The 27,698-nt window shown below is 42.7% G+C and overlaps 1 protein-coding gene across 1 annotated transcript; it reads left to right on the top strand.

The window, feature by feature from the left end:
* The first annotated feature begins 104 nt into the window (after window positions 1-104).
* On the top strand, window positions 105-26,346 carry LOC124289225. Its single transcript, XM_046725828.1, has 11 exons — window positions 105-215; window positions 3,848-4,234; window positions 4,857-4,982; window positions 5,472-5,620; window positions 12,313-12,486; window positions 12,872-13,007; window positions 14,299-14,370; window positions 20,130-20,288; window positions 20,814-20,973; window positions 24,643-24,747; window positions 25,164-26,346. The coding sequence occupies exons 1-11, from the start codon at window positions 105-107 to the stop codon at window positions 25,463-25,465; spliced, it is 1,881 nt and encodes a 626-aa protein (XP_046581784.1). The 3' UTR covers window positions 25,466-26,346.
* The last annotated feature ends 1,352 nt before the right edge of the window (window positions 26,347-27,698 follow it).

The following is a 27,698-nucleotide window of genomic DNA, read 5'->3' as shown; positions in this document are numbered from 1 at the left end:
CGGGAAATTCAAAATGGCGAAGAGTGTGTACAGTATTTTCGAGATTAGCATCTGTCTTGTTCTCATGGCTTATTTCATTTGGACGTTATGCCCTGCTAAAGCAAATGGCTTGCTCACGACCTGTTTGGTACTTTGGAATCATTGTTCTTCTATGTCAATATCTTGTGGCGTCGGATAACGCAGCAGATGACAAGCTAGCAGAGGATGAACCACAGGTGATTTTTCTTGCAGTAGACTAGTTGCACCACCGCAACAAAAATACATTGGTTTTGCTGAAATTGTAGTCTGATGAACATGACATTAAATGATATACATTTTGTATCTCAGAACAATCCACATGTTGTGACTGTCACATAAGAAGATTTAGACAAGACAGAATTTAGAAAAGACTTTCGTGTTATTCGGGAAATAAACTTGGATCAGTGATATGGTTTAGACACGAAACACGTTGTCTATTTCGGATTTCTTATCAGTCACAGTTATGGGACATTTGCATTGGACAGACACTGTCTGCCATAGAGGTCTTGTGCTGGGCACATAGCCTTGTTCTGGCAAAATTCAGCTGATTTCTCCCTGATATTGTTTGCTACTCCATCATCATTGGAGTAAGCACCTGTTGGATGAATCTTGAAGGTGATTGTGGTTCAAGAGGGGTTATAGCTAAAACGGCACCACAGCAGAACGGCACCAAATTTGTGTGGCGAAAACGGCACCATATTGGCGAAAACGGCTACTGATTTCTGGGCTAAAACGGCATAACAAAAGAAAAATACTGTGACAAAATAACAGATAAATGATTGAATAATAAATATGTTCGGTATAGTGTTGGATATGCCTAGCAACGAAATGAGCAGCCGTAGAAAATCAAATATATAAAACTTGCCTTACATTGAATATATACGTTGATTTGATAATTACTGTAAGCGGTTACTTTTAGAAATGAACTGTTGTAATGAGTTATTCAATGCGCCGTTACCGTATAAAGTAGTTTTCACATCGTATCCTTGAATATAAAAATACATCCTTGTTCTTAAATTTTGATAGTTCCAACATAATAGTAGATGTATTTATTATCTGCAATCCGATTATCTTAGAACAAACTAGTTTTCCCCATAAGATTTTAGTTTGTGCCGTTTTCGCCATAAGATTTGTAGCCGTTTTCGCCAAGTCGAGGTTCCGTTATGTCCAAATGGTGCCGTTTTCGCCAGGTGCCGTTTTGCTGTGGTTCCGTTTTAGCCTGCACCCGTTCAAGAGGGCTGTTTGCTTGTCCACTGAAATATTTTATTTTCATAATCTAAGTGACAACTACAACAGTACCAATTTCATACTTTGCTGCTTTATCATGTTTATACAGATCCATGGATGTCAATATGAGAATTAAAACAGTTCTGTGATGAAGGAAGTGTGTTAACTGTTATGAGATGTTCCAGTAAAGCGTAAAAAACCCAAGGTGCTCTCATAATGTATGTGCAAGGGTTATTGTTTATATATTGAAGTTTTTTGTAGATTTACTTATACCGGTACTACTAAACATATTTTCTGCACATGATAGGAAAGTAGGGTTAGGGTTAGACAGATGAGTTAAGGTTGTTGTCTGATAGTATCTGACATGATTACAGAGTATTACTCTGATGCAGTGGCAGATCCAGAGGGGGGGTTCAGGGGGTTCGAAAATACACACACACACACACCTTTGAAAATGACTAAAGACCACATTGAACTTAATGTTTTGCAATGGCGGAGCCAAGGTGAGGTTCAGGGGGTTCGAACCCCCTGAACCCCCCCTTTCAACATTTCTGGATCCGCCTATATGATTTATTCATGAAAATGTAATACAGGTTAATACAGGTTAAAGTTTGACACTATATCACAATATAAAATGAAAGTGAACATGGTGAATACAATTACATCATAACATAGTGCTTACTTATTGTCATTTTAATTTGGACCGCCTCCGTGGTGTAGTGGTTAGAGCGTCCTCATGGAGAGCGGAAGGTCGCGGGTTAGATCCCCGACCGCGTCATACCAAAAGACGTTAAAATATGGTACTTGTTGGTCCCTGCCTGGCTCTCGACATTAATGGGTACAACAAGGACTGGTTGGCTCGGAGTCAGTATACTATGTCTGAGTGGGGTATTCATGCGTCACTGCGGCATGGTATCTCAGTGAGCTAGCACTATAAAACCAGCTTCAGTCTGGGCTAGTACAAGCAGCCGCACATACACACACACACGCATGCACGTCGTCATATGAGCAAAATATTCTCAAGGACAACGTTAAACCCAATTTCACTTCACCTCACCTCACCTCATTTTAATTTGCCAAAGTTATTAAATACCTTTAAACATTTCTTGCATTAAATGCCAATGACCTGAAATTAATCCATGTCAAATTTTCTGAACATTTCCCAGCAATTCCAATCAAATGAATTCTAATTTTAATCATTATTTGAATTCTGATAATTCTAAACTCAATGTTTTGAAATTTTCTCGAGCTCAGTGTTCAACTGTATTTATGTTCATTAATGATACAAGGTGTAAGAAATTGACTTTGGGTTTGTTGAATGAATCAGTATTTGTCCTTTGAACATGTTGAAGATAAGAAGCATAAGATAAGCCCATATGGAGTGATAAGAACTTTTGACGTATTACAGAAGATTACAGAGTATCATCTCTCATGCTACTTTGGATATTTTGCTTCAGGAATATTATCCACATATGACTAACATGATTAATGATTATGTACATATCTGCAGAATAAATTGTCCTACTTGTCCATTAAAAAAACTATCAACTTATGAGCCAAGTGAACTGTTATCCACCAAAATGATAAGTATAAAAGGTACCAGCATCAATGTTAGAAATAAAGGGGACCCTGGGTTTCTTGAGGTTGTTTGGTGTAGTATTAAAATTAAGGGACCTCCTAAATTTATTAACCTATATTTGGGTTGTGACAAGGTTACTTTGGCACTAACACATCAATGGATATTGCTATGAAAGGATTGTTCCTTTTGAGGGATACTCCTTTCAGGCTGAATCAAGGTATTGAATTCATGTACATGATAACATTTAAAAATATTATTACAATGATTGGTACATGTGATGACATGCAACTTTATCCTCTTGTTTGAAGAACAAGTCTAGTAACAAGAAATATTTCTTTTGGTCTTCTGTGTACAGCTCATAATAACCTGTATGTTGAGAATGTCTTGTTTGTAAGTTTTGGGACTTAATCAGACCGATTCATTTTAATGATGACAGGTAAGATGCAAGAGTAGTGCACTTGACAAATATTACTTGTTGTTTTATGCTGTGGAAGATGCAAATAAACATATTTGTGATGTTAGCCCCATTCAGTTTTGGCACATCTGCATTGGTGTGAACCTACAGTATCCTCCGGGTACATTCCTGTGGTTCTTGCAATCTCAAATTACCCGCCCTTGATTTCCATTTGCCAATTTGATTGGCAATACCATTAGGTCTAACATACCAATCAGAATGCAATTTACAAACCAGCCTCAAGGTGTCTTGGCAATATCAACAAAGTGGTGTTAGATGGAATGCATACCGGGGTTAGTTTGGTGTATGAAATGGAGATAGAGAGGATGGTTTGGGCATGATTAGCATGAATACATGCATCAAGAACTTGTTCTTTCTCAGGACATGTATTGTCATTGCAAAATGTTGTAATTTATTATGATATATAGTGACTATTATATTGTTTTGCATTTCCTACATTATACATACTTGTACCAGTAAGATCGGATTCTGTCAGGGATAATGGACATTAAGGAACTAATGGATAAATGTATTGGTGTGTCACTACTGCATCTTTCTGTAATACACAGGCTCCCAGTGGGGAGGATGAAGAACTATTGCCTGACTTGGATGAAATTGAAGAGGATGATAGTTGGAATCCTAATGGAGTGCTTCTGACAGACAACCCAGCTGATTGGCCAGGTCATCTGAAGAACTTCGGTTCAACGGGCAGATACCGCAATGTTGGTATCTACAAGAACTTCCCCAAGGCAACTGTGCTTTTCAGTGACTATGTTGCTCCATACATACCTTTAGTTATGCGAAATGCTTCAACTACAGATGATGCTTTTGCACTTTGGAAAAATGACAGCTACTTCCTTGGTTTGCCTCAAGCGATCACGTATAGGATGCCTCTTACCCCAGCAGCAAATATAAGTTTTAAGGAGTTCATCCAGAGGTACAGAAAAGAGAAGCTGGTATTTAATGATGAAGTTCCTTTTTTCCTTGGGTTAGTATTGTCATCTTAATGCTGCGGAATGTATTTTAAGTTTCTTTGTATTTTATATCTTGATTTCTGCCATTGTCTGTAATTTATCTTAACATACATTTCTTTAACATAATATGTTAATACATCTGTTTCTCACTGAATGGGAAGTATTCAAACATATTCCACTCAAAATGCTGTTTGATAATTACTGTGTGATTCAGAAACGAATTGCAAAACATTTTGTGTTTTAGGGACAATGTGAAAATGCCATTACCATTGTTGTGCGAATCAGTGATCAGAAACCTGTCAAATCATGTGAGTAAAATCATGTATTTAAACTTACACAAATTCCACATTAAAAAGTAACAGATATTGCCATGATTACAGTACCCCTAATTCATCTATTGTATTACATGAGGAGAAGAAAATATAGATTTCTTATATATACAAAATATCATTGAATTGTCAAATAAAGGTTTCTTTTGACTTGTTGTATGGACAGGTCTTCAGTGTTCAGTATGCACCTGATGAGGATGTATTTTTGTTCCTTTAACACTACAAGGAAAGAATCCACTGCTTAGTACAAGTTTATGCTATTGTCTTGTACACAGGTGTTATTCATTGCTGGTGAAGATCAGCAGACTCCGATTGTACAGAGAAGCCTGGACACCATGCGTTGTGTTTATAGTGGAAAACAGAACATCACCTTGGTCAGTCAGCTTGACTTTGGTAATAAGGTAAGTTATTGTTATCACTTCTTATGAGCTTGATTTCATAATCATGTTTTTTATTATTTAGAAGTTTTCGAGGACAGAAAACCTTTTGACATGATTCTTTCTCATGTCCCTTTGGAATTTACCCGTGAAGATCTGGGTTAGAATTGGTCTTCAGTAACCCATGCTTGCCATAAGATCCGACTAATGGGATCGGATGGTCAGGCTCTCTGACTTGGTTGACCTCATGTCATCGTATCTCAATTGCATATATTGATGCTCATTCTGTTGATCACTGGATTGTCTGGTCAAGACTCGATTATTTACAGACCACCATCATATAGCTGGAAACATGCTGAGTGCGGCATTAACAATAAACCAACCAACCAACCTTTTGAATTTATGTAAAATGTGGACTTACAAGAAGGTTTAATAGAGACACTTATGTGTGATGGGTGCAGAAAGAAGCCTCTGGGTTTTCTTTACATAATGTGTTAGCACGATTTGTGTAAGGGTTTACTTCACTGCTGTACAGATGCGGATGAGTATGGGTCAGTTGACGTGAATCAAGTGGATTATGTCAAGTACCCAACCCTGAGAGAAGTGGAGTACCACAAAGCATCCCTCTCTGCTGGAGACTGTATCTTCATCCCACCCAAGTGGTGAGAATGCTTCCTTTGATATTTGACTAATATTTGTCTCTTGGGTGGCTGATATTGCCCATTCCCGAACATGCACAAAGCTGCACCATGGAAAGAGCTCCATGGCAATGAACTTAACGTTGCAATATACCATGGATTGGTTTGGTTTGTCACAAATGACCTCAGCGAGGGCTCAGCTTATTGTTAATTCTTCATAATAAACCAATCATGTTATTTATGTCTTGAAAAGGCCAGAGAAGGGGAAAGGATCTTGTATGACAAAGCAGTCAAAGGGCTACAAATATTGTAATTTTTCCTTATCCTGACTCATGCCAAATGCTTGTCTCCTTCTTCTTGTGAATGATAGTGGAACACTTGAAATCCCTTGAAGTTCCCTTCTAAAAAGCGGACGTAAAATCATCACTCACCCATGAGTAGTCTCCCTTGCCTCCTTTGGCGCCCTTTTTGGTCACATGACCAGCTATGTTTGTCGCTCTCTCCTTCTTCGCCCTTTAGGACGGTTGTGAGAGCACCTGGGTCCCTATACGGCACATATCCTTTTCTATTTTGGACCTTTTACATCTAAATGGCAGCTGTATACAGTTTTTGGATTGTATATTATCAAATGTTTTGATATTATGTCTAAATTATACGTTGTTTGCCATGTTTTTCATCTGGTTTACAATTGATGAAAACTTGTATTCATTGTAGGTACCGGCTGTCTGTGGCTGACCCGCATATATTATGTCCTGATTGCACAACTACATGTTCTTCCAGCTATTGCTGTAAACATTGTCAGAGACTAACTACTTTGAATTTAGTAACTAGCTTTTTTCTCTTCATAGACGTGCAAAGGACTGGGTATGAAGGTATTCACAAGTCATGTCTAAATCGAAGTGATTGCGCTGATAACTGTGTGTTAAGTACTGCTGCCGATGTTCATAATTCCAGTGAATTGCCGAAGCGTTTTACGAGGGCAGGTCGCTGTTCCAGTGATGAACTCCGTCTCGAATAAGTAGAGATCGTCATCAACAGAGCTGTCCTCATCGCAGACGAAGAAGACGAGATCTTCTTCAGCGCAAAAGAAGAAGTCTACAGCTCCTAAGACTTCGTCAAAGTCTCTTCACAGCTCTACGCAGAAGACGAGATCCTTTACTGCCGATATTGTACCTCCAGAAGAAGCAGACATGTATGATGATCCCCCCATCATCATACCTGAAGTCACAGTCGTCAGCAAGAAAACGAAGCCTGCTTCAACAGCTACATCGGCAACTTTATCAGCGCAGACATTGACAGAAGACCTTCTATAAACGCAGACATCGGGTACCAGAGATAGCAGCAGCGTCAACTCTTCACAAGTGCAGCGTACTTTAGAAGAGGCCTCAATGTTCTCAGAAGCATCATAGGGGTGGTGGGGTAGCCTAGTGGTTAAAGCGTTGGTTCGTCACGCAGAGGACCCGGGTTCGAATCCCCACATGGGCACATTGTATGAACCCCATTTCTGGTGTCCCCCGCCGTGATATTGCTGGAATATTGCTAAAAGCGGCGTAAAACAAAACTCACTCACTCACTCACTCACTCACTCACTCACTCACTCACTCACTCACTCACTCACTCACTCACTCACTCACTCACTCACTCACTCACTCACTCACTCACTCACTCACTCACTCACTCACTCACTCACTCACTCACTCACTCACTCACTCACTCAGAAGCATCATCAACCCGGCAGCAGTCACAACAGACATTGCAGAACTTCAACCCAGGGCTGTTTATGCAACAGTTTACAGACCAGATGATGTCGATGATGGAACGTCGCTTCGCGCAGGAGAAAGCTGCTACGAAGACTACTACGATTACTACAAGCCTGCATGAAGATTCAGCAGCCTCTCCAACGCACTTGGAAGAAGAGGGAAGCCTGCGTGAAGGCTCACGCATCCGACGATCTTCCCCGTCTGAAGTTAGGAGCCTGGACAACGCTACCAGCGTCAGCTCAGCCTTAGACGTCCCTGAAGGAGCCGCTAAGAATTCTCCACACAGAGTCAGATCGAAGCGTTCTCCCGAACCCTACAAACGTTGTAGATACGGATCGTTATCACCGTTGGACTTAGACTCACATCGGGAACCTGCACGCAGGCACTCCACATCTCACAGAGGGGAGATTACGTCAATCAGCCTTCTCGAAGGCCTAGAGAGATATCTCGAGGCTCCAGGAGGAATACATGGTCACAATGGGACCGTTCATCTGCACGCAGCTCTACATACAGATCTACATACAGAGACTCACGTCATTATGGATCTTCAGATAGGGAAATGTCCAACTTCACCGTCTGAAATTAGAAGTCTGGAGAACTCTACTAACGTCAGCTCAGCATAGCAGACCCCTCCGATGACAGTCGCCATGCGCGAAGGAATATTAGCCATACAAGCTTTCTCGGATGAAGACCTGCACGAACAGTTATGTTCGCGAAGATCTTTACCGTCAGAAGTATCAGCAGTTAGAAGCCTGGAGGATTCAACGAACGCCAGCTTAGCGTTAGCAGTCCATGATGGAGCCTCCACGCAGTTTCAGCGACTCAGCAGGAAGGATTCTAACACAGAAGTAGATCCTGTCGTTTCTCCAGGATTCTACCTACTGCGCAGATACGGATCTTCCAACTTGGACCTTCATCAACCTATGCGCAGGCACTCACGGGTAGGATTATAATCAGAGTCAGCATGTCCCGCCGTTCAACAATAGCAGATTTCCCCTTCATCATACGGAGCCCTTCATGATACATCAGGGTTTGAGATTACAAGATCATCAGTGAATCCCGTAATAGATCTTCAAGATGGAAGATAAGAAGATAACGCAGCTGGACACTACAACTAGATGTTGGCTTTGTTGGATCAATGCGTGGCTGAAGGAAGAGACGCACACCTGAACTAATGATGTCAGATAACATCCGATGAAACACTGAAGATGAATTTTCATCACATGGGCTTACAAGATATCAAGGGGACAGTTAACAGCTTTGTCGCAGTTCCTCAGCGAGACATCGGCTACGGTCAACTTTACAGAACATCTGTATAAGATGACGACTGCAGTAAAGATTATAAAGTTGAAGAATACAGTCACAACAGACAGGGAACAGTCTGCTTACATCCGTACTACACGGCAAAGTTTTCGCGCGGTTCCACTCAGCCATCTAGACACCTGTTCACTCGTGTAACTCCGGCACAAGCCGAACAGAGAGGTTACGGACAAGGCCGAGTGTTGACGAAGAAATCAACGACTGCACAAGATTCTATGAGGAACATTTACCTGCAACACCGGTGACGTCACATCTGAAATCTGATTGGTCCATGAGAGACAACGCCATGCGCAGAACTCGGTAATAGTCACGTGCCAGGAAGTCGTCTACAGTTGTAAACAACTCTTTCAACATGAGAAAGGCTCCATTTACAGTCCAGTTAGCAGGGAACAGGGTGGTTCGACTATCTTCACGGGTCATAGAGGACTTCCCCTGTCAGCAGATTTAATATTGGTCATCTGGGGACTTGCAGCGACAAGCTTTAAACGGTTTCTGCTCGCGGCAGCCAGTCGACTATAAATAGACTTCACATCGATAGCAGTCCCAGTACATCATAGATTGTTGACAACGTATTATGCATCATTGCTGCACATTGTTCGGATTCTGGTGACAACATCTTCATTACATATTACCGGAAGATTGATGAGACAAGCTTCAAGCCATGATTCCAGAACCGATCATCTCTCCGCTTACGTCCCAGAGGATCGTTGGGTCAAGATACAACATATGATATCTCAAGCAATGCCCTCTCCGTTGACACTATATGCTTGGCAAAGCATGCTCGGTCTACTCACCTCAGCTCAAGACATGACTCGCAGAGGGAGACTACAACTGCGCCCACTACAAATATTTGTGAATGCCCATCTTGACAGTCTGGATCCGCTGATTGTACCGGACAGCCTGGAACCATACCTCTTATGGTAGACTCGGAAGTCAAATGTTTGCAGAGGAAGCTCTTTGTCAGAGCCGGTTTGCAACACTCATCTCTACGTAGATGCATCGCTACAAGGAAGGGGTGCTCACCTTGACAACGAAGTGGCAGCAGGGAAGTGGTCGAGTCAGGATCAGAGTCTGCACATCAATCTGTTGGAGATGAAAGCAGTGATCAACGCTTTACAACACTGGTCCAGCGTACTAAGGAATGCAAGGCTCACAGTCCACACGGACAACTTCACAGTAGCGAACAAGGATCAACAAGTCTGCTAAAACTCAGCTTTCTCCTGTTCAGCATCGTCGACGACCTGAACATCTACATGAAGGCATGCCACATTCCAGGAGCAAAGAATGTCATAGCAGACGCCCTATCTTGTCCACTACAACCATCCCTGACGGAGTGGATGTTACATCCAGTAGTGTTCCGGTTCGTCATACAGACAGTAGGATCTCCGCTGATAGACCTGTTTGCAACAAAGTTTAACAAACAACTACCAACATTCGTCTCACCGATTCCGGATCCTCAGGCATGGGCAACAGATGCTTTAAGCATCTCATGGGAAGGACTAAACGCTTATGCGTTTCCACCTCCAGCACTATTACCACAAGTATTACAGAAAATCAAGCAGACGACAACCTTGCAACTGATTTGGTTACACCCTATTGGACAGCGAGGGTATGGTTTCCCGTCCTCATACAAGAATTCGGAAGTCCAACCCTGAAACTACCAGAGTGGTCGAACCTGCCTAAAGACAAGAGGGAACTCCGCCAGAGCAGCAAAAGCAGTAACACTAGCTCTACGCAGATCAACTCGCAACTCGTACGACGACAATTGGCAGAGATTTGAACAGTATGCAACGAGGAAAGGCTTTACAGCGGTAAAAGCAACCCATCCTCAAGTGGCGGAATACCTGTGTCATCTGCAACAGACGAGACACTTAAAAGGTTCAACACTCTCAACGTACCTGGCTGCGCTCAGCACAGTAATCACCATGAAGACGGGTGCCAGCTGACCGAAGTACCAGTGATACTGGCACTACTACGCTCGTTCAAGTTGGAAGACCAACAAAAGAAATTCAAGCGTCCTGCCTGGGATCTCAACGTAGTTCTACAACATGTCACCAGTGATGCCTACGAGCCTCTAGAACGGACATCCTTTGAACTACTGACACAGAAAACGCTGTTTCTGATCGCCCTAGCAACAGCAGCACGGATGTCAGAAATACATGCTCTGGACTTTGAACAAACATGATTTGAATCAAGATATTGTGACATCGTACATCTAGGACTGAGATGGGATTTTATTGCCAAGAACCAACTGCCCGGCCAGCCTGACAGACAGTTCCACATCCAGCACTTTCTACAGTCCTTGGGCCACAGGATACACAGGATTTATCCTTATGCCCTGTCAGAGCATTGAAAGTATACAAAGGACAAAAACAAGGAGACAAAAATTCAAGCGCCTATTCATCCCCTTATGCACTGAGACGCCCACGGAAGTCTCACGGACAATGATATCAATTTGGATGAGAGCCGTCATACTAAGGGCCTACAAAGCAGCGGGACTTGAGCCTCCACGAGCCTCCCAATCCCCATGAAGTCAGAGCCTTGGCGTCTACACTTGCTCTGCATGGAAACTGCTCGATTACAAGAATAAGGGCTGCTTTTGGAAATCGGACACAGTGTTTGCCAACCATTAGCTCAGAGACATTACCACCGAAGACGTCTAAGGCATTCACCAGTTTGGGCCACTTGTTGTAGCACAACAACTAACGGTTCCACAAAGGCGCTGAGAAAAATCTCACCCTTTTATCACGTGACTTGTGAAAACCAACGCTCTGGCGAGCAAATGGTTAAAGTCCATGCACAAGTCTAGGACAGACTAGCATGAGTGATAGACCCTGTACTTGTCTCTCTCTCTCCCTCCCCCCTCTTGTCTCATCAGATGGAAGTTGGAAGAACAGAATCATCAGCAGTGCAGTCATTAGTTCCCATGGGGGGTAATACAGGACGTAAAACAGCAGTGACAGGAAGTGGCCTGACCCACCACCGATTCCGAGGATTCTGCAAGCATTTAGCAGGAGTCAGGAAAAGGAAAATATGTAATTTTCTGACTAAAATTGATATTTTATACTTATCCTGACTCATGAGGTCAGCCCTCCCAACCTCCCCTCTCAGGGCACTCTGGATTTCCCTGTAAATCCGGTGTGGGGCGTACAAACGGAGAGAGTGACAAACATAGCTGGTCATGGTGACCAAAAAGGGCACCAAAGGAGGCAAGGGAGACTACTTGTGGGTGAGTGATGATTTTATGTCCGCTTTTTAGAAGGGAACTTCAAGGGTTTCAAGTGTTCCACTATCATTCGCAAGAAGAAGGAGACAAGCATTTAGCATGAGTCAGGATAAGTATAAAATATCAATTTTAGTCAGAAAATTACATATTTATAACTAGCTATTGCACATGAAGAGAACTCATGGACAGACCTGATCAAAGGTTATCATTCATATAATCACTATTCCAAATAATAATTGCTCAATCTTTGAAGGAACTGTTGTTGCACAGTGCTTACACTATTGTTGTGTAGTTTTTGGATCCTCCCTGCTATTCATGTGATTGAATTGTTCTAGCACAGTGTTTATAACATTTTACATTAGCATTGACATCCTCTCTGGTATTCATGTAAAGGTGTTTTGTGTGTGCAGGTACTGGCAGGTGAACTCGCAGGAGAGCAGCAAGTCTGTGGACATCCTGTGGTACCACAAGGTGAAGCATGTGGAGACAACAGAGTGTATGGCTCTTGCACTGGAACCCACCATCGCCAAGGCTCAGTTTGCAGATCAGAAGTCATGGACTGCTGCTCGGAAGGACATAGCTCTGTAAGAATAAGTTCTGAAACATTAAAAACTCACTGCTGCATATTATCAGGACCTTTTACCCGCTCCACAAAGCAGTCTTAATGCTAAGATGAAAGTAACTCCCATATTTTAAGATATGCTTGTGACAACCATAGAACTTGGATTACTTTGTTGATTAGGACGCGAGGCCATTGAAACCAGAAAACATGATTTTTAATGCTCTAGGTTCCATTTTTTGTTAAAGAAGACACCATGTGGACCTGGGTCCTACAAGAGGTGATAACTGCATTGGATTGGTTGTTCAGGCTCTGTGACAGATTCAGTGGTGTTGTGCGTGGACAAAATGGGGCAACAATGTGCAAATTAAAGTGAACAAAGCCTTGTATGCAGCTTATTCCTGTTGCAGCCACTACTTCTCAACCTACCTGGTGCTCAACAGCAGCCTCACATATGGGTCGTTTGCAGCAGCCGTAATCAAGGATGGGAAACTGTTCAAGGGCATGACAAATTGGACTGATGAATATGATGAAATAACACATGAGGTGAGCCAGCTGCAAATGGATATACTACAAGACCAGTACAGTTGATTTACATTCACCAAATGAGTGCAACACTTAGTCAAATCTTACTTTCCCACATTTTGAGACACCAATTTTGGGAATATTTTCTTCATTTTAACAATATTTCTAAAAAGTTTTCTGAGTGTCAGTACATTTTCAGCCTCTTAAGGTCTTTGATGTACACACCATTACGAAGTGTTAACATGGTCGTATCACGTATAGGCTTGAACATTTTGTCCTTTGTGAACGTTTAAGTTTCCTTTACTTTGTTTAGTTGCACATGATCAGTGACCCCATCATGTGTTTAGTTCTTGTAACAGCAGGACTGGGGTGGTTCAGTGGTTCTAAGCTTCACAATAGAGAGTTGGTGTCCCTTAGCAGTGTCATGATTTAGGGACCGTTCAAAATTTATGGCAAGGGGGGTGGTGATGATGATTTTTATGGAGAAGCATGTGCAATGTGAATGATGCCCCTAAAATTCATGTACAAAGAAAGCAACCCTCCTGCGTGTCATATACAAAATCGATGTACTGATCAACATGGTGTCACTAATTGTAGTGTCAGCATGTGCGTTGTTCTGTTAGCTGGTATGCTTGTTATGTCAGCATGTGCGTTGTTCTGTTAGCTGGTATGCTAATGACAGCAGTGCATGTTATGTCAGCATGTGCGTTGTTCTGTTAGCTGGTATGCTAATGACAGCAGTGCATGTTATGTCAGCACGTGCGTTGTTCTGTTAGCTGGTATGCTAATGACAGCAGTGCATGTTATGTCAGCATGTGCGTTGTTCTGTTAGCTGGTATGCTAATGACAGCAGTGCATGTTATGTCAGCATGCGTTGTTCTGTTGCTTCTGCTTAGCTGGTATGCTAATGTCAGCACAGCAGTGCATGTTAGCTGTCAGCAGCAGTGCATGTTGCGTCAGCACGCGCTTGTTCTGTTAGCTGGTATGCTAATGACAGCAGTGCATGTTATGTCAGCACGCGCGTTGTTCTGTTAGCTGGTATGCTAATGACAGCAGTGCATCAGCACGTGCGTTGTTCTCTTAGCTGGTATGCTAATGACAGCAGTGCATGTTATGTCAGCACGTGCATTGTTCTGTTAGCTGGTATGCTAATGACAGCAGTGCATGTTATGTCAGCATGTGCGTTGTTCTGTTAGCTGGTATGCTTATGACAGCAGTGCATGTATGGTTGTTTCCTTTCATATTATTTTGTACCTCAAAACATACAAAGAATATGTGATTTTGTACCATGCCATTCTTGACTTTGTTGCAGCTGTTTAATATGCTGGACATTACCAGGGACCACAAATTTAGTATAGATGATTTGGAGAGTCTGACACCTGAGGTAAGCAACCATTCATTGCAACTCTGTGATTTTGTCAGTCTTGAAAGATGAAGTATGGTGTTAAACACTGAAACTTAGCGCTGTTATTATTAATGAATGAATCATATGGTAGTGTAGATAACAAGCAGTTTGTTTCACATTAGACAAAACATTGTTAGAAACTCAGATTCTTCCAATATGTGATAAATAAGGTAAGGTTTCTGAATCAAGCAATATCAACCAGGCACTGATTTTGATCTGAGTTCAGTAAAAAGGAATAGAATACTGGGGGTACAATGCCAACAGCAGTTATTTGACAGAATATGACATTCTTGTCACAAACCATTTAAGGACTGACTGTGTATTTTTTTCAGTTATCTTAGGTATGAATTAAAGAGTTTGAATATCGATATATTTTCTTAATCGGAAACCTTTGTAAAAATCAGACCAGAAAAAGATTATGAGATTGATAACCTTCTGGGCATAGGAATATGTACATGACTGTAGCATGAGTCAGGTTGATTGTTTATTGTAAGTACATAATTTGACGTGTCAGTAGCGAGACAACAGAGAGTAACATCAAACAAAGGTCACAGGGCTAATAAATCAAAGCTAGAAGGGATAAAAGAAGTGCAACAAACTGCAACAGAGTGGAAATATGTCAGGGAGAAGAAGGCTGTTAGTTTCCTTGGGAATGGGAAGACACAGTTGCAAATATGTGAGTTAGAAATAAAAGGTGGTTTGGACGATGGATATTCACTATGATACAGGTCCTCAACATTTCATAGTGGTCAAAGGAGTTTGTTTCTTCGGCTGTGGGAAATGAATGCAATAAATCATGCCCAATTCAGCTAATCAGAATGCTGCAATTACAGTGAACCAAAAAAAGTTTTCCATATCCTGACTCATGCTAAATGCTTGTCTCTTTCTCCTTGCGAATGATAGTGGAACACTTGAAATCCCTTGAAGTTCCCTTCTCAAAAGCGGACGTAAAATCACTACTCACCCAGGAGTTGCCTCCCTTGCCCCTTTAGTGCCCCTTTGGTCACCTGACCGACCATGCCTTGTCACTCTCTCCTTCTTCGCCCTTAAGGACGGTTGTGAGAGCACCTGGGTCCCTATGGCACATAGTCTTTTCTATTTTGGACCTTACATCAAAATTATTGCTGAATACGGTTTTAGGATTGGATTCTACTATATGGTTTGAAATTTGATCTAAATTATACATTGTTTGACATGTTTTTTCATCGTGTTTACAATTGATGAAAACTTGTGTTCGTTGTAGGTACCGACTGTCTGCGGCTGACCCACATCTATTATGTCCTGATTGCACTACTTCATGTTCTTTCAGCTCTCGCTGTAAACATTGTCTGGATGTAACCACTTCTGAATTAAGTAACTACCTTTTTTCCATTCATAGACGTGCAAAGGACTGGGTAAGAAGGTATTCACAAGTCATGTCTAAATTGAGTGATTGCGCTGATAACTGTGTGTTAACTACTGCTGCCGATGTTCATAATTCCAGTGAATTGCCGAGCGTTTTACGGGGCAGGTCGCTGTGCCAGTGATGAACCCTGGAGCTAATAACATCAACGCAGACATCAGGTACAAGAGACAACAGCAGCGTCAACTCTTCACAAGTGCAGCGTACCTTAGAAGACGCCTCATCGTTGTCAGAAGCATCATTATCCCTGCAGCAGTCTCTTCAGACATCACAGAACTTCAACCCAGGACTGTTCATGCAACAGTTTACAGACCAGATAATGTCAATGATGGAACGTCGCTTCGCACAGGAGAAAGCTGCTACAAAGACCACTACAATGACTACTACAGTCCGTTTGAGTCAGAAATGGTCCAATGAATTGCAAATTTTATCATTGTACAAAATTGCCACATAAATATAAATAGGACACATGTTTATCATTTACTAATACCCAACAGCTTTCTTATATTTGAAATTTTTCTGGACTCCACCAAAAAAGCTGTTTAAGAAACTATCATCATTGAAAACGCAAAAGTTGTTATCTGTCGCGGCGGGGTGAAACCGCAGAAACGGAACAGCCACAATCTCGTCGTGCACGGGATACACATGCCTGATGTGAAATGAAGTTGAATGCTGACGTGAAACAGTTGATGATTAAAGTGTATGATTTTTTCCGTGCTGAAGCCGAAAGGGGCAAACCTTTTTATGCCATTAATCAATTCCGTAAGCGCGCAGCAAAATCTTTAGGAGTATCAGCAAGGGTACTGACAAATGTTCTGGAACACAAACATTGTGAGGGTGATGCGAAGCAGGTTGGGGTCATGTCAAAATCACACAAATTAAAACATTTGGACAACTTTCAAAAGAACCTTGTAAGGCAGTCTATCAACAAGCTCTATTCTGATAACAAATACATATCGCTGAAATTTTTTAAAAAGCATTTGAAGCAAGAACACAACCTCAGAGTATCAAAGTACACACTCTGGCGACTCTTACACTCTTCCGGGTATCGGGGGGAGAATAGGTCAGTACTCTGTGAACGCCCTGATATTGTTCGTTTGAGAAATAATTTTCTCAGGGTTATAAAGAAGAAGCGCAAGGAAGGGTTCGAGCCAGTGTACTTGGACGAGACCTGGGTCAATGCCTCACACACTGCCAGCAGTCAGTGGGTACCCGATGGGGGTGATAAGGGGTCACGTAGAAAGCTGCCTCTAGGGAAAGGATAGAGACTAATCGCATGCTGGAGCATCCATGCTGGTTGCTCCAGCAAAGGCTTTCTCCCAGGCTGTGACTTGGTATTCAGGGCAAAGTCCACAGATAACAGAGACGACCATTCCGAGATGAATGGTGTGGTTTTCCTCGATTGGGTTAAAAACAAGTTGGTACCAGCTCTACCAGAGAAGTCTTTTATCGTAATGGACAATGCCCCATACCACAGCATGCAGGACCCCGACAGTAAAGCCCCGACATCGAACAGTCGAAAAGGTGATATGATATCATGGCTCGACAAATTTCAGATCGCACGGCCTTCAAAGGCAACGAAGACTCAGCTATATGAGATGATAAAAACCCACAAAGGTAAACCTTTCTACAAAGTTGACAGTTACATAAAAAGTAAGGGTCACGATATTCTGCGACTTCCACCCTATCACTGTGACCTTAACCCCATTGAAATGATATGGGGTATTGTCAAAGGAGATGTTGCCAGATCAAACACAACTTTTAGATTACGTGACGTAGAGGTTTTGGTTAAGGAATCCCTTAACAAAATCACGACTGAAACTTGGCAAAACTGTGTCAACAAGGTAGCTAACGTCATTGAACACGGTTACTGGTCTCGGGATGGCTTACAACAGGCAACTGTGGCACCACTTGTCATCCCTTTAAGTCGTGACTATGACACAGGTCTCCCGGAATAGATTTTGAGATGTCCCCCGCCATGACTGGCTGTTCCGTTTCTGTGGTTTCAGCCGGCCGCGACAGATAACAACTTTTGAGTTTTCAATGATGATAATTTCTTAAACAACTTTTTTGGTGGAGTCCAGAAAATTTTAAATATAAGAAAACTGTTGGGTATTAGTAAATGATAAACATGTGTCCTATTTATATTTATGTGGCAATTTTGTACAATGATAAAATTTGCAATTCATCGGTCCATTTCTGACTCAAACGGATTATAGCCTGCGTGAAGATTCAGCAGTCTCTCCAACGCACTTGGAAGAAGAGGGAAGCCTGTGTGAAGGCTCACGCACCCGACGATCTTCCCCATCTGAAGTTAGGAGCCTAGACAGCACTACCAATGCAAGCTCAGCCTTAAACGTCCCTGAAGGAACCACCAAGGAGTCTCAACGCAGAAGCAGATCGAAGCGTTCTCCCGAACCCTACAGACGTCGTAGATACAGGTCTTCATCACCATCGGACTCAGACGCACATCAGGAACCTGCGCGCAGACACTCCACATCTTACAGAGGAGAGACTACATCTAAGAATCAACCTTCACGAAGGCCTAGAGAAACATCTCAAGACTCCAGGAAGGATACACGATCACATCGGGATCGTTCACCTGTGCGCAGTTCGTCATACAGATCTTCACACAGAGACTTACGTAGCGTGGATCGTCAGAGCGGGAGATGTCTAAATCAGAGGAAGTCATATTCTCCGATACAGAACTAACCTCATGGATTGCTAATGGCCTGGACCTAGCATCACCTTCCAAGGACACAGACGAAGCATTTACATATAAGATGTCCAACGATGATTTCGACACACTCACCTTTCCACCTATCAACCCGATCTCCCAAGTACCTGACAGCCTCAGCTCCGCCTTTGATAAGGCTACCAAGTTCCAGAACCACCATATCCCGACGTTCAACGCCAGGAAATTCCCCTTACATCACATGGAACCCTTCCTGAAGGCACCAGAGATTGATGAGGACTACAAATCATCAACAATTCCCACTTTAGGAATGACAAGATAGACGACAAGAAGTTAGCACAACTGTATACGACTACCAGACGTACCTCCTTCGGACAAGCCAGATCTAGGGCGATCAATGAAACACTCATCTCGAAGTTCAAGAACTCCACCGACGAAGAGGACCGGATGATATATTCTGCACTACTGACCCAGAAAAAGGGCCACCAATTTATGTCTGAGCATCTAGCATCCACATCAGCGGACCTGACTCTACTGAGGAGACAAGGATTATTGTCATCGTGCACCTGGAGTGAGCGGTTCACCAAGTGACACCTACGGGCCTCTAGAACGGACATCCTTTGAACTACTGACACAGAAAATGCTGTTCCTGATCGCCCTAGCAACAGCAGCACGGATGTCAGAAATACATGCTCTGGACTTCGACCGAACATGATTTGAATCAAGACATTGTGACATCGTACATCTAGGACTGAGATGGAATTTTATTGCCAAGAACCTACTGCCCGGCCAGCCTGACAGACAGTTTCACATCCCAGCACTCTCTACAGTCCTTGGGCCACAGGATACACAGGATCTATCCTTATGCCCTGTCAGAGCACTAAAAGTCTACCTACAAAGGACAAAAACAAGGAGACAAAAATTCAAACGCCTATTCATCCCCTTATCTACTGAGACGCCCACGGAAGTCTCACGGATAATGATATCGATATGGATGAGAGCCGTTATACTAAGGGCCAACAAAGCAGCAGGACTTGAGCCTCCATGAGCCTCCAATCCCCACTAAGTCAGAGCACTGGCATCTACACTTGCTCTGCATGGAAACTGCTCGATTACAACAATAATGGAGGGCTACTTTTGGAAATCGGACACGGTGTTTGCCAACCACTACCTCAGAGACATTGCCACCGAAGACGTCTCAGGCATTCACCAGTTTGGGCCACTTGTTGTAGCACAACAACTAACGGTTCCACAAAGGCGCTGAGAAAAATCCAGAAGTGGCCTGACCCACCACCGATTCCGACTGATTCTGCAAGCATTTAGCATGAGTCAGGATAAGGAAAAATATGTAATTTTCTGACTAAAATTGATATTTTATACTTATCCTGACTCATGAGGTCAGCCTTCGGTCAGGTGACCAAAAGGGCACCAAAGGGGCAAGGGAGGCAACTCCTGGGTGAGTAGTGATTTTACGTCCGCTTTTTAGAAGGGAACTTCAAGGGATTTCAAGTGTTCCACTATCATTCACAAGGAGAAGGAGACAAGCATTTAGCATGAGTCAGGATAAGTATAAAATATCAATTTTAGTCAGAAAATTACATTTTGATGTTATATGTGAATGAATGATGTCGGTTTTTGCAGCGTATGGATAAAATGCGCGGTCACCTGGAGGATCGAATCGCAGATTATGAGGATGTGATGAAAGATCAGCAACTGGAGCTTAAGGAAAACCAGGCTGCAGCATCACAGGCTGCCAGAGACGATATCACAGCACCTCTGTCTCCTGATAGTATACCAATAGTAAGTTCTTGTATTCAGGGATTGTTGAATAATAGCATACCCAGTATGGTACAATGACATGGATTGTTGGCCCATTAGAGGACCCGTTAGAGGCTACATATGTGATTTGTTTTGAAGATGAAGCCAGGGGAGGTCCCATTAGAGGCTACATATAATTTGTTTTGAAGATGAAGCCAGGGGAGGTCCCATTAGAGGCTACATATGATTTGTTTTGAAGATGAAGCCAGGGGAGGTCCCATTAGAGGCTACATATGATTTGTTTTGAAGATGAAGCCAGGGGAGGTCCCATTAGAGGCTACATATGATTTGTTTTGAAGATGAAGCCAGGGGAGGTCCCATTAGAGGCTACATGTGTTATTTGTTTTGAAGATGAAGCCAGGGGAGGTCCCATTAGAGGCTACATGTGTGATTTCTTTCGAAGATGAAGCCAGGGGAGGTCCCATTAGAGGCTACATGTGTTATTTGTTTTGAAGATGAAGCCAGGGGAGGTCCCATTAGAGGCTACATGTGTGATTTCTTTTGAAGATGAAGCCAGGGGAGGACCCAAAAGAGGCAGTTGAGAACTACATCAACAACTACCTGAAGGTGCTGGAAGATGTCATCCAGGAAAGTATGTCTGAGCTGTCTGTCTCAGGCAAAGTGCCTGACTTCAAGAAGAAGTTAGAGAGTCGACAGGCAGAAATAGGTATGCAAGGTCTTCTGCTGTTTTTGGTATTTTTCTGGTTAGAGTATAAGAGAATGACCAAGAACAGAATCACAGGTACTGAATATGATCTGATCAATATGAGAATCCTGCTTTTGTTTATTGGCGATCCAGAAGGCATGTTTGAAACTTTAGATGCATTAAGGTCAAATATCGGTAGTTGACAATTATATAATTTAAGCACAGATTTATGTTTACAATGTTGGAACATGTAGTGTGACTTCCACAGCACTTTGATTACAAACTATATGCTATTGGCTGTGATATAATATTATAATGTTTTTCAATTTATTGAAGTGAGGCATACATTTCCAGACTGCTCTAGATGTTCTTAATTTCAGATGGATTTTATTATCGTATTTTAGTATTTCATTCAATGCAAAAATGAAAAATATTTAGCATTAAAGCCTCTTCCTCTCTTATGGTCATGTTATAGTGAGTGAGTGAGTTTAGTTTTACGCAGCACTCTGCAATATTCCTGCGATATGGTGGCTGGTCATGTTATAAGTGAAGTGACCTCAACTGAGCTATCACATAGGTTGTGAGTATATTAACATGAAATAGGATTCTTTTTCATAGAGATCATCCTTGGGGTACATATATGCATTTTCTGCGGCTGAAAATGTCATGTGACAGTTGTATCAATGTTTTAATAAAAAATATTGTACAATAAATAAAAATCTTTTTCATTTATTATACGGCCCCCACCACGTGGAGTTACCTCCCTGCTACGCATGCGCAGCCAACCAGGTAAGCACCTAGGCCCGTATCATCATTCCTTCTGTTGTCACTCTATTGTTCACACGTGTTTACCCAAGAGTTACTAGCTGATTTACTTCCTTGTAGGAAGAATGTCTGAGACTTCAACTACTGTGTGCTCCCCTTCAGCATATCCACTGCCCCCAGGGTGTTCACCAAGCTCATGTTAGTGTCGGCTACCCTCGCATGGTCGCAAGGAAGGCATTATTACCCTTACCTAGACGACTGGTTACTCAGCGCTCTAACTCAGCCAGCGAGCCTAGATTCTACCCACACGGTGATAGACATTCTAGTTTGACTGGGGTGGATCATAAACCTCAAGAAATCCGACCTGGTACCCACCCAGGACTTGTTTTTTCTCGGGGCGCAGTTCACAACTCAACAGGGTCTTGTCTCTTTGTCGCCCGACTGGGTCACCAGAGTACGGGAGATGGTGTCTTCGTTCCTCTCCCAGCCCCAGGCACCAGCACAGACTTGGCTTCGTCTACTGGGTCATATGGCGGGTGCGGGCGCGGTTGAGGATGCGCCCTATACAGCAAGCTTTGGCGAGTCTGTGGGCTCACTCGGAGGATCTGGAGAAGTGTCTCACAGTCCCCGGGTGGTTGTCTCCTCACCTTCAGTGGTGGACCAATGCTGGGAATCTCTCCAAGGAGGTCCGTTTGGAAATCCCGACGCCAGCTCTTACAGTTCAAACAGATGCGTCCCTCATGGGCTGGGGGGTGTTCTTGGCAGTCTGTCGGTGTCCAGACTCTGGTCTGAAGCTGAGGCCCGCCTTCACATCAATGTCTTAGAACAGAGCTGTGCGGTTGGTTTTCGAGCGCTTCCGGGAGCATGTACAGGGCCAGGTGGTTCGTCTTCAGTTGGACAACCGTATGGCCATGACGTACATCCTGAAGCAAGGCAGCACTGTGTCCCTAGCGCTCCTTCGAGAGACGTGGGAATTTCTCCTCTGGTGCAACTGTCAGGTGATTCCTGTCTATCTCCCGGGGAGACGCTGACGCTCTCTCTCGACGGATCCTGGCCCCGCAAGAGTGGATGCTCGACTGGCAGATATTCGGAGTTATCTCCCAGTTGTACGGATCGTTCCAGGTGGATCTGTTTGCGTCCGGCGGGACGAATCAGATACCCGTGTTCTGCTCTTGAATACCGGATTAGAGGGCGTTGGCTTCCGACGCCTTCCTGCTGGATTGGACGGGCAAGGTGCTGTGGGCATTTCCACCTCTACCACTCATTCCCCGGGTCCTCTCCCAGCTGTCCACCCAGCCAGTTTGGCTACTTGTGCTACTGGCACCGCTATGGCCGTCACAGAGCTGATTTCCGGTAATTCTCAGGATTCTGGCTCAGCCTCCTGTTCTATTACCTTTGCGTCCGGACATTCTCACTCAGAACGGCGTGCCATACCCCAATCCAAGGATTCAGTGGGTGGGTTGGCCTCTGTCAGGTCTGGCCTCGAAGCATGTGGAATTCCTGCAGCATTTGCAGACAATTCTGGCTTCGAGGCGGGATTCGACAAACATTCAATATGAGGATAGTTGGTCCCGCTATGCGCGCTGGTGTTCAGATAGGGGGATTGCAGATCCCTTTTCTGCGGATTTAGTCCGAATATTGGAGTTTTTGCAAGCTCGTTTGGAAGAAGGCTTGGCGGCTTCGACCATTCGTGGCTACTCCACCGCTATTTCCACTTTCCACACCCCTGTCGATGGTGCTCTTCTGGGGCAGCACCCTCTTATGCAGCGCTTTTTAGCTGGCGTGGATCGGGTTAGACCTGCTGTCAGGCGAACCAGCCCACCTTGGGATTTGTCAATCGTGCTAGATTGGTTGTCCAGTCCTACGTTCTCACGTCTATCGGCTATTTCCATTCGGCTGTTAACATGGAAGGCCGTGTTTCTGGTGGCGGTAACATCTGGGCGAAGGGTTGGCAACTTATATGCTATGTCGGCAGACCCGGTACTGACTGTGTTCCATCCAGATCGTGTCAGTATTCACCTCCCGGATACTTACCGTCTGTTCTGCTGTTACGGTGGCGGGAAGGCTGGAATGCCGCTAGCAAACAGACCCTGGCTTGTATCGGTCATTTGTAGTGCTTATCAGGCTAAGGGCAAGCCTCCCCCTGAGGAGTTGAAGACTCACTCGGTCAGGGCAGTGGCCACGTCAAAGGCTTTTGCATCTGCACTGCCCATTGAAGAGATACGCTCTACCGCTACAGGTGAGTGTTGTGGCATCTGTTACTTTCTTCCTAACATTCGCTATTAATGTGTACTTTGACAGAATTCCCTCCTCCCTAGCCTCCGGTCTTTGGGAGTCTGAGTTAATGCATATATGTACCCCAAGGATGATCTCTATGAAAAAGAATGAGCTAAACCTGTAGAGGTTTCCAATTCTTTGAAGAGAATCGTCCTTGGGGTAGGGCCACCCACCTCCCCGCAATTCTGTTCACTGATTTATTCAGCAGAAGGAATGATGATACTGGCCTAGGGGCTTACCTGTTTGGCTGCGCATGCGTAGCAGGGGGGTAACTCCACGTGGTGGGGGCTGTATAATAAATAAAAAAAAGATTTTTATTCGTTGTACAATATTTTTATTAAAACATTGATATAACTGTCACATGACATTTTCAGCCGCAGAAAATGCATATATGTACCCCAAGGATGATTGTCTTCAAAGAATTGGAAACCTCTACAGGTTTAGCTAAATTTCTTTTCCTCATTTGAGAATTTTTACAAACAGTTGTGACAGACTTGGTGCAAAATATCTCCCTCTGAACAGGTGTGGATGAATCCCTTAGTGTCAATTTAATGTCATATATTGGGACGGGATAAAACATGAACCTGATTTTATTATTCCTGTGATATTTGGATTCGCAATTACATCATCTGTGTGATTCATTTTCAGAAGGATCTCAACCATTTGTTCCCACAGGGAACCTGCCCAGCCAAGACAGTCACAAAACAGCTCGAGAAGAAGCTAAGGCTAAAATAAAGGCACAACAAGGAAAGAGTGAGAGAATTTAAGACAAAGATCTTTCTTGAATGACTATATCAAATCATGTAATCACTTCACATGAAATTGTTGTCCAAAAGTTATCGCAGGAGTCTTCTTGAGTTCTGAGATGATTTATGGAGTTCTTGTTTTAATGGGGCGGTGGGATAGCCTAGTGGTTAAGGCGTTGTCTCGTCACGCCGAAGACCTGGGTTCGATTCCCCACATGGGTACAATGTGTGAAGCCCATTTCTGGTGTCCCCTGCCGTGATATTGCTGGAATATTGCTGAAAGCGGCGTAAAACTAAACTCACTCATTCACTCTTGTTTTAATTACATCTAAGTAGATTGGACTCACTAACTTCATAGATACTTACATACATGCTATTATAAGTAGCAGGTAGCATTGAGGATATGATGTTATGTGTTTACAGAAAAATCTTCTGATGGAGAAGATGGAGCTGATGAATTTTCAGACACTGAGACCTACCAGGTTGTGGATGACTCAGTTGTCGAGGAGATACTGGCAGATGATGAAGATGTGGTCCAGAAGCCAAAGTCTGAGCCAAGGCCAGGAAAACCAACAGCAGGAAGTGGGAAGAACAAGGGAAGACAATCCAAACCTCAAGATGGTAAATCAGAAAAGGACAAGAAGAGCTCTGATTCCAGAAAGCCCAAGACTAAAGATGAAAAGAAGGATAAGGCTAAAAAGAAGGGAAAGAAAGATGAGCTTTAGAAAAATGTCTTACTATTAGGTAGAAAAGGGTATTATTTACATCTCATCACAGGGTAGTTGACAGTAGGTTTTTACAGACTTTCATGGTTATATTATGAAGCACAAACTATAAAGATAATCGTCTTTACACATCCTGTATTGAACTTTAGTTTTATTCTTCCCCTTCAGATGGATGGTTTTGGTTTTTTTAAAGTATATGTGAGAGGAAATGATGTTATGCTTCTTCTGGGTTTTTTTTTTTCCTGTCTGAAAAAGAAAGTAAACCTTATAAAGGCTAACATTGCATTGTTGTGTTAGAATTGCTGTATTTTCCTGCATATTTAACATTTTGACAACCAGCATTGCCAGCATGTTAATTTGAATGGAACTCTGTCTAAATGGCTTCATTCTAGCCATTCTAACACCAACCTTGTTCATTTTCTGACTTCAGTGCCATAACATTTAGCAAACTAGCAGTATCTCACTTATCCAGGGATAATATCTAAGATTCTTACAAGACACTTATTACAATGTCTAGGCCTAGTTTGGCCCGCTAAGCTCATTGTTAGTCTATTTGTTTGAAGTCTGTGGTTAAGGTTTGTAACATGTCAATGCTTTGCTTATGACTCTGAGAAATGTCTCTTGTGGCACTAACTATTTCTAGATCTAAATATGAAATTAGCTGCAGGGTATCAAGCATAACCTCCTGTTAATGTTCTCACCAAGGAGGTACATTGCAAATACCTTAGTTCAAGCAGTCTCATTTATCTAACATGCATTTAATCAAGATCTTCATGTTTAAATACCCTTCACTTCACTCATCATGTGCTTGCTGTATCATGTTCCAGGAAACAGTGCTGTGAAGTTATTTTCGGTTCTAAATAAACCAGTTTGGAAATACATGTATATTCTTGTTACCAGTCATTATGAAGCATTTTCTCATTAGGAATAAAAAATTTAAGCACTATGGCACTCATATTTCTAACTGCTTTGTTTATCAGTTCTTGGTAATTCTTATGAAAGATTTCACAAGACCCAGAATCCATAGTGTTTCCTGCAAGTAGAAGTGTGTTTGTGAGTAAATCTACATTTTCTATAGCAGCCATATCTCACTTAGAGTGAGTGAGTTAAGTTTGAAGTCTCATCAGGATTGCTTCATCCATACAAACCTCACCCGGACAAAGCAAGAGAGGCTTCAAATATACTAATAATTTTCTACATAATGAATGATAAACAATGGACCAATCATGATAATTATTCAGTGGTTATAACAATTTACTTTAGTTGACTTGACATGTGTTCAAGTGCAGATAAAGAACACAAGGTGAGATAATAACAGATTTATTTCTGATGCATGAAAACATGGAGATAATAGCATTTAAGTTTGAATGGAAAGTCGCATACAAGACGGAGTTGAGCTGTAAAGGTAGCATGACACATTATACAGATTTCACTGTGAAACATACATGTTCAACAGTGGTCATACACAACAACTACGTTAAAATATCAGCAGGAATTCTACAAATACATACACATGGCAGTTGGTAGTCTAAACAAATTCTGTTGTCTAGTCAGCTCAGTTATCAACACTCCATTTTATACAGATCAACTAAAGTCTACTTAAAATGGTACTAAAGCCATTGCAGTTAATGTCACCTTAAACACTATGACAATGTTTTAAAAAGAATTGGATAGGATTGCTTTTAAATGCATGATTCATCAGAGGTGTGGATGATAAAAATCCCATGACCACATAACAAACATCATACCACACCCCTCCCTATGGGAACCCGTCAGAAAGTCTGAAGCTGATGAAGGCAAATAAGGGCTGATATTCTGGTAGTGTTGGTGGTATAAAATATCACTAGTGTAAATAGCTGAACATATGAAACCCCAAATATGCATGATGAACGGCCAGCCCCCCAGGATTCCTCATGAAGAAATAAGGTAGGGATGTGTCAAATACATAGAAAATATACAAAAGAATCCGACACACTTTCTGTGGCTAATCTATGCTTAAGTATAATTCATGTTTTCCCCTGAATGATCATGGATTTGCAAACACAAACCTTAAAACAGTGAAATAAATTTAATATTTTAGGGCTGTAGTATACAGACAGCAGGCAGTGATAAAAGTAAACGACCAACCGTAATTAGGTATAGGAATTGTGTATGTCTTTTGTAGACATGATCAGTGTGCGAAATAGCCACTGGCCCGCTAGCCTGTGGCTAGTAAAAATCCAGTCAGGCCAGT

The sequence above is a fragment of the Haliotis rubra genome, unplaced genomic scaffold (genome assembly GCF_003918875.1).
Source record: "Haliotis rubra isolate DU_JTF1 unplaced genomic scaffold, ASM391887v1 Scf436, whole genome shotgun sequence".
In the NCBI taxonomy this organism is placed as follows: domain Eukaryota; kingdom Metazoa; phylum Mollusca; class Gastropoda; order Lepetellida; family Haliotidae; genus Haliotis; species Haliotis rubra.
Note: the sequence above shows the minus strand (reverse complement) of the source record. Positions and strands in the feature narration are given on the sequence as shown.

Excerpts from the sequence above, each read along its gene's own strand:
- LOC124289225 (XM_046725828.1), top strand. The coding sequence starts at position 105 with ATGGCTTGCTCACGACCTGTTTGGTACTTTGGAATCATTGTTCTTCTA. Across the intron at positions 14,371-20,129 it reads TGGAGAGTCTGACACCTGAG|CGTATGGATAAAATGCGCGG; the intron begins GTAAGCAACCAT and ends CGGTTTTTGCAG. Across the intron at positions 20,289-20,813 it reads CTCCTGATAGTATACCAATA|ATGAAGCCAGGGGAGGACCC; the intron begins GTAAGTTCTTGT and ends TTTCTTTTGAAG.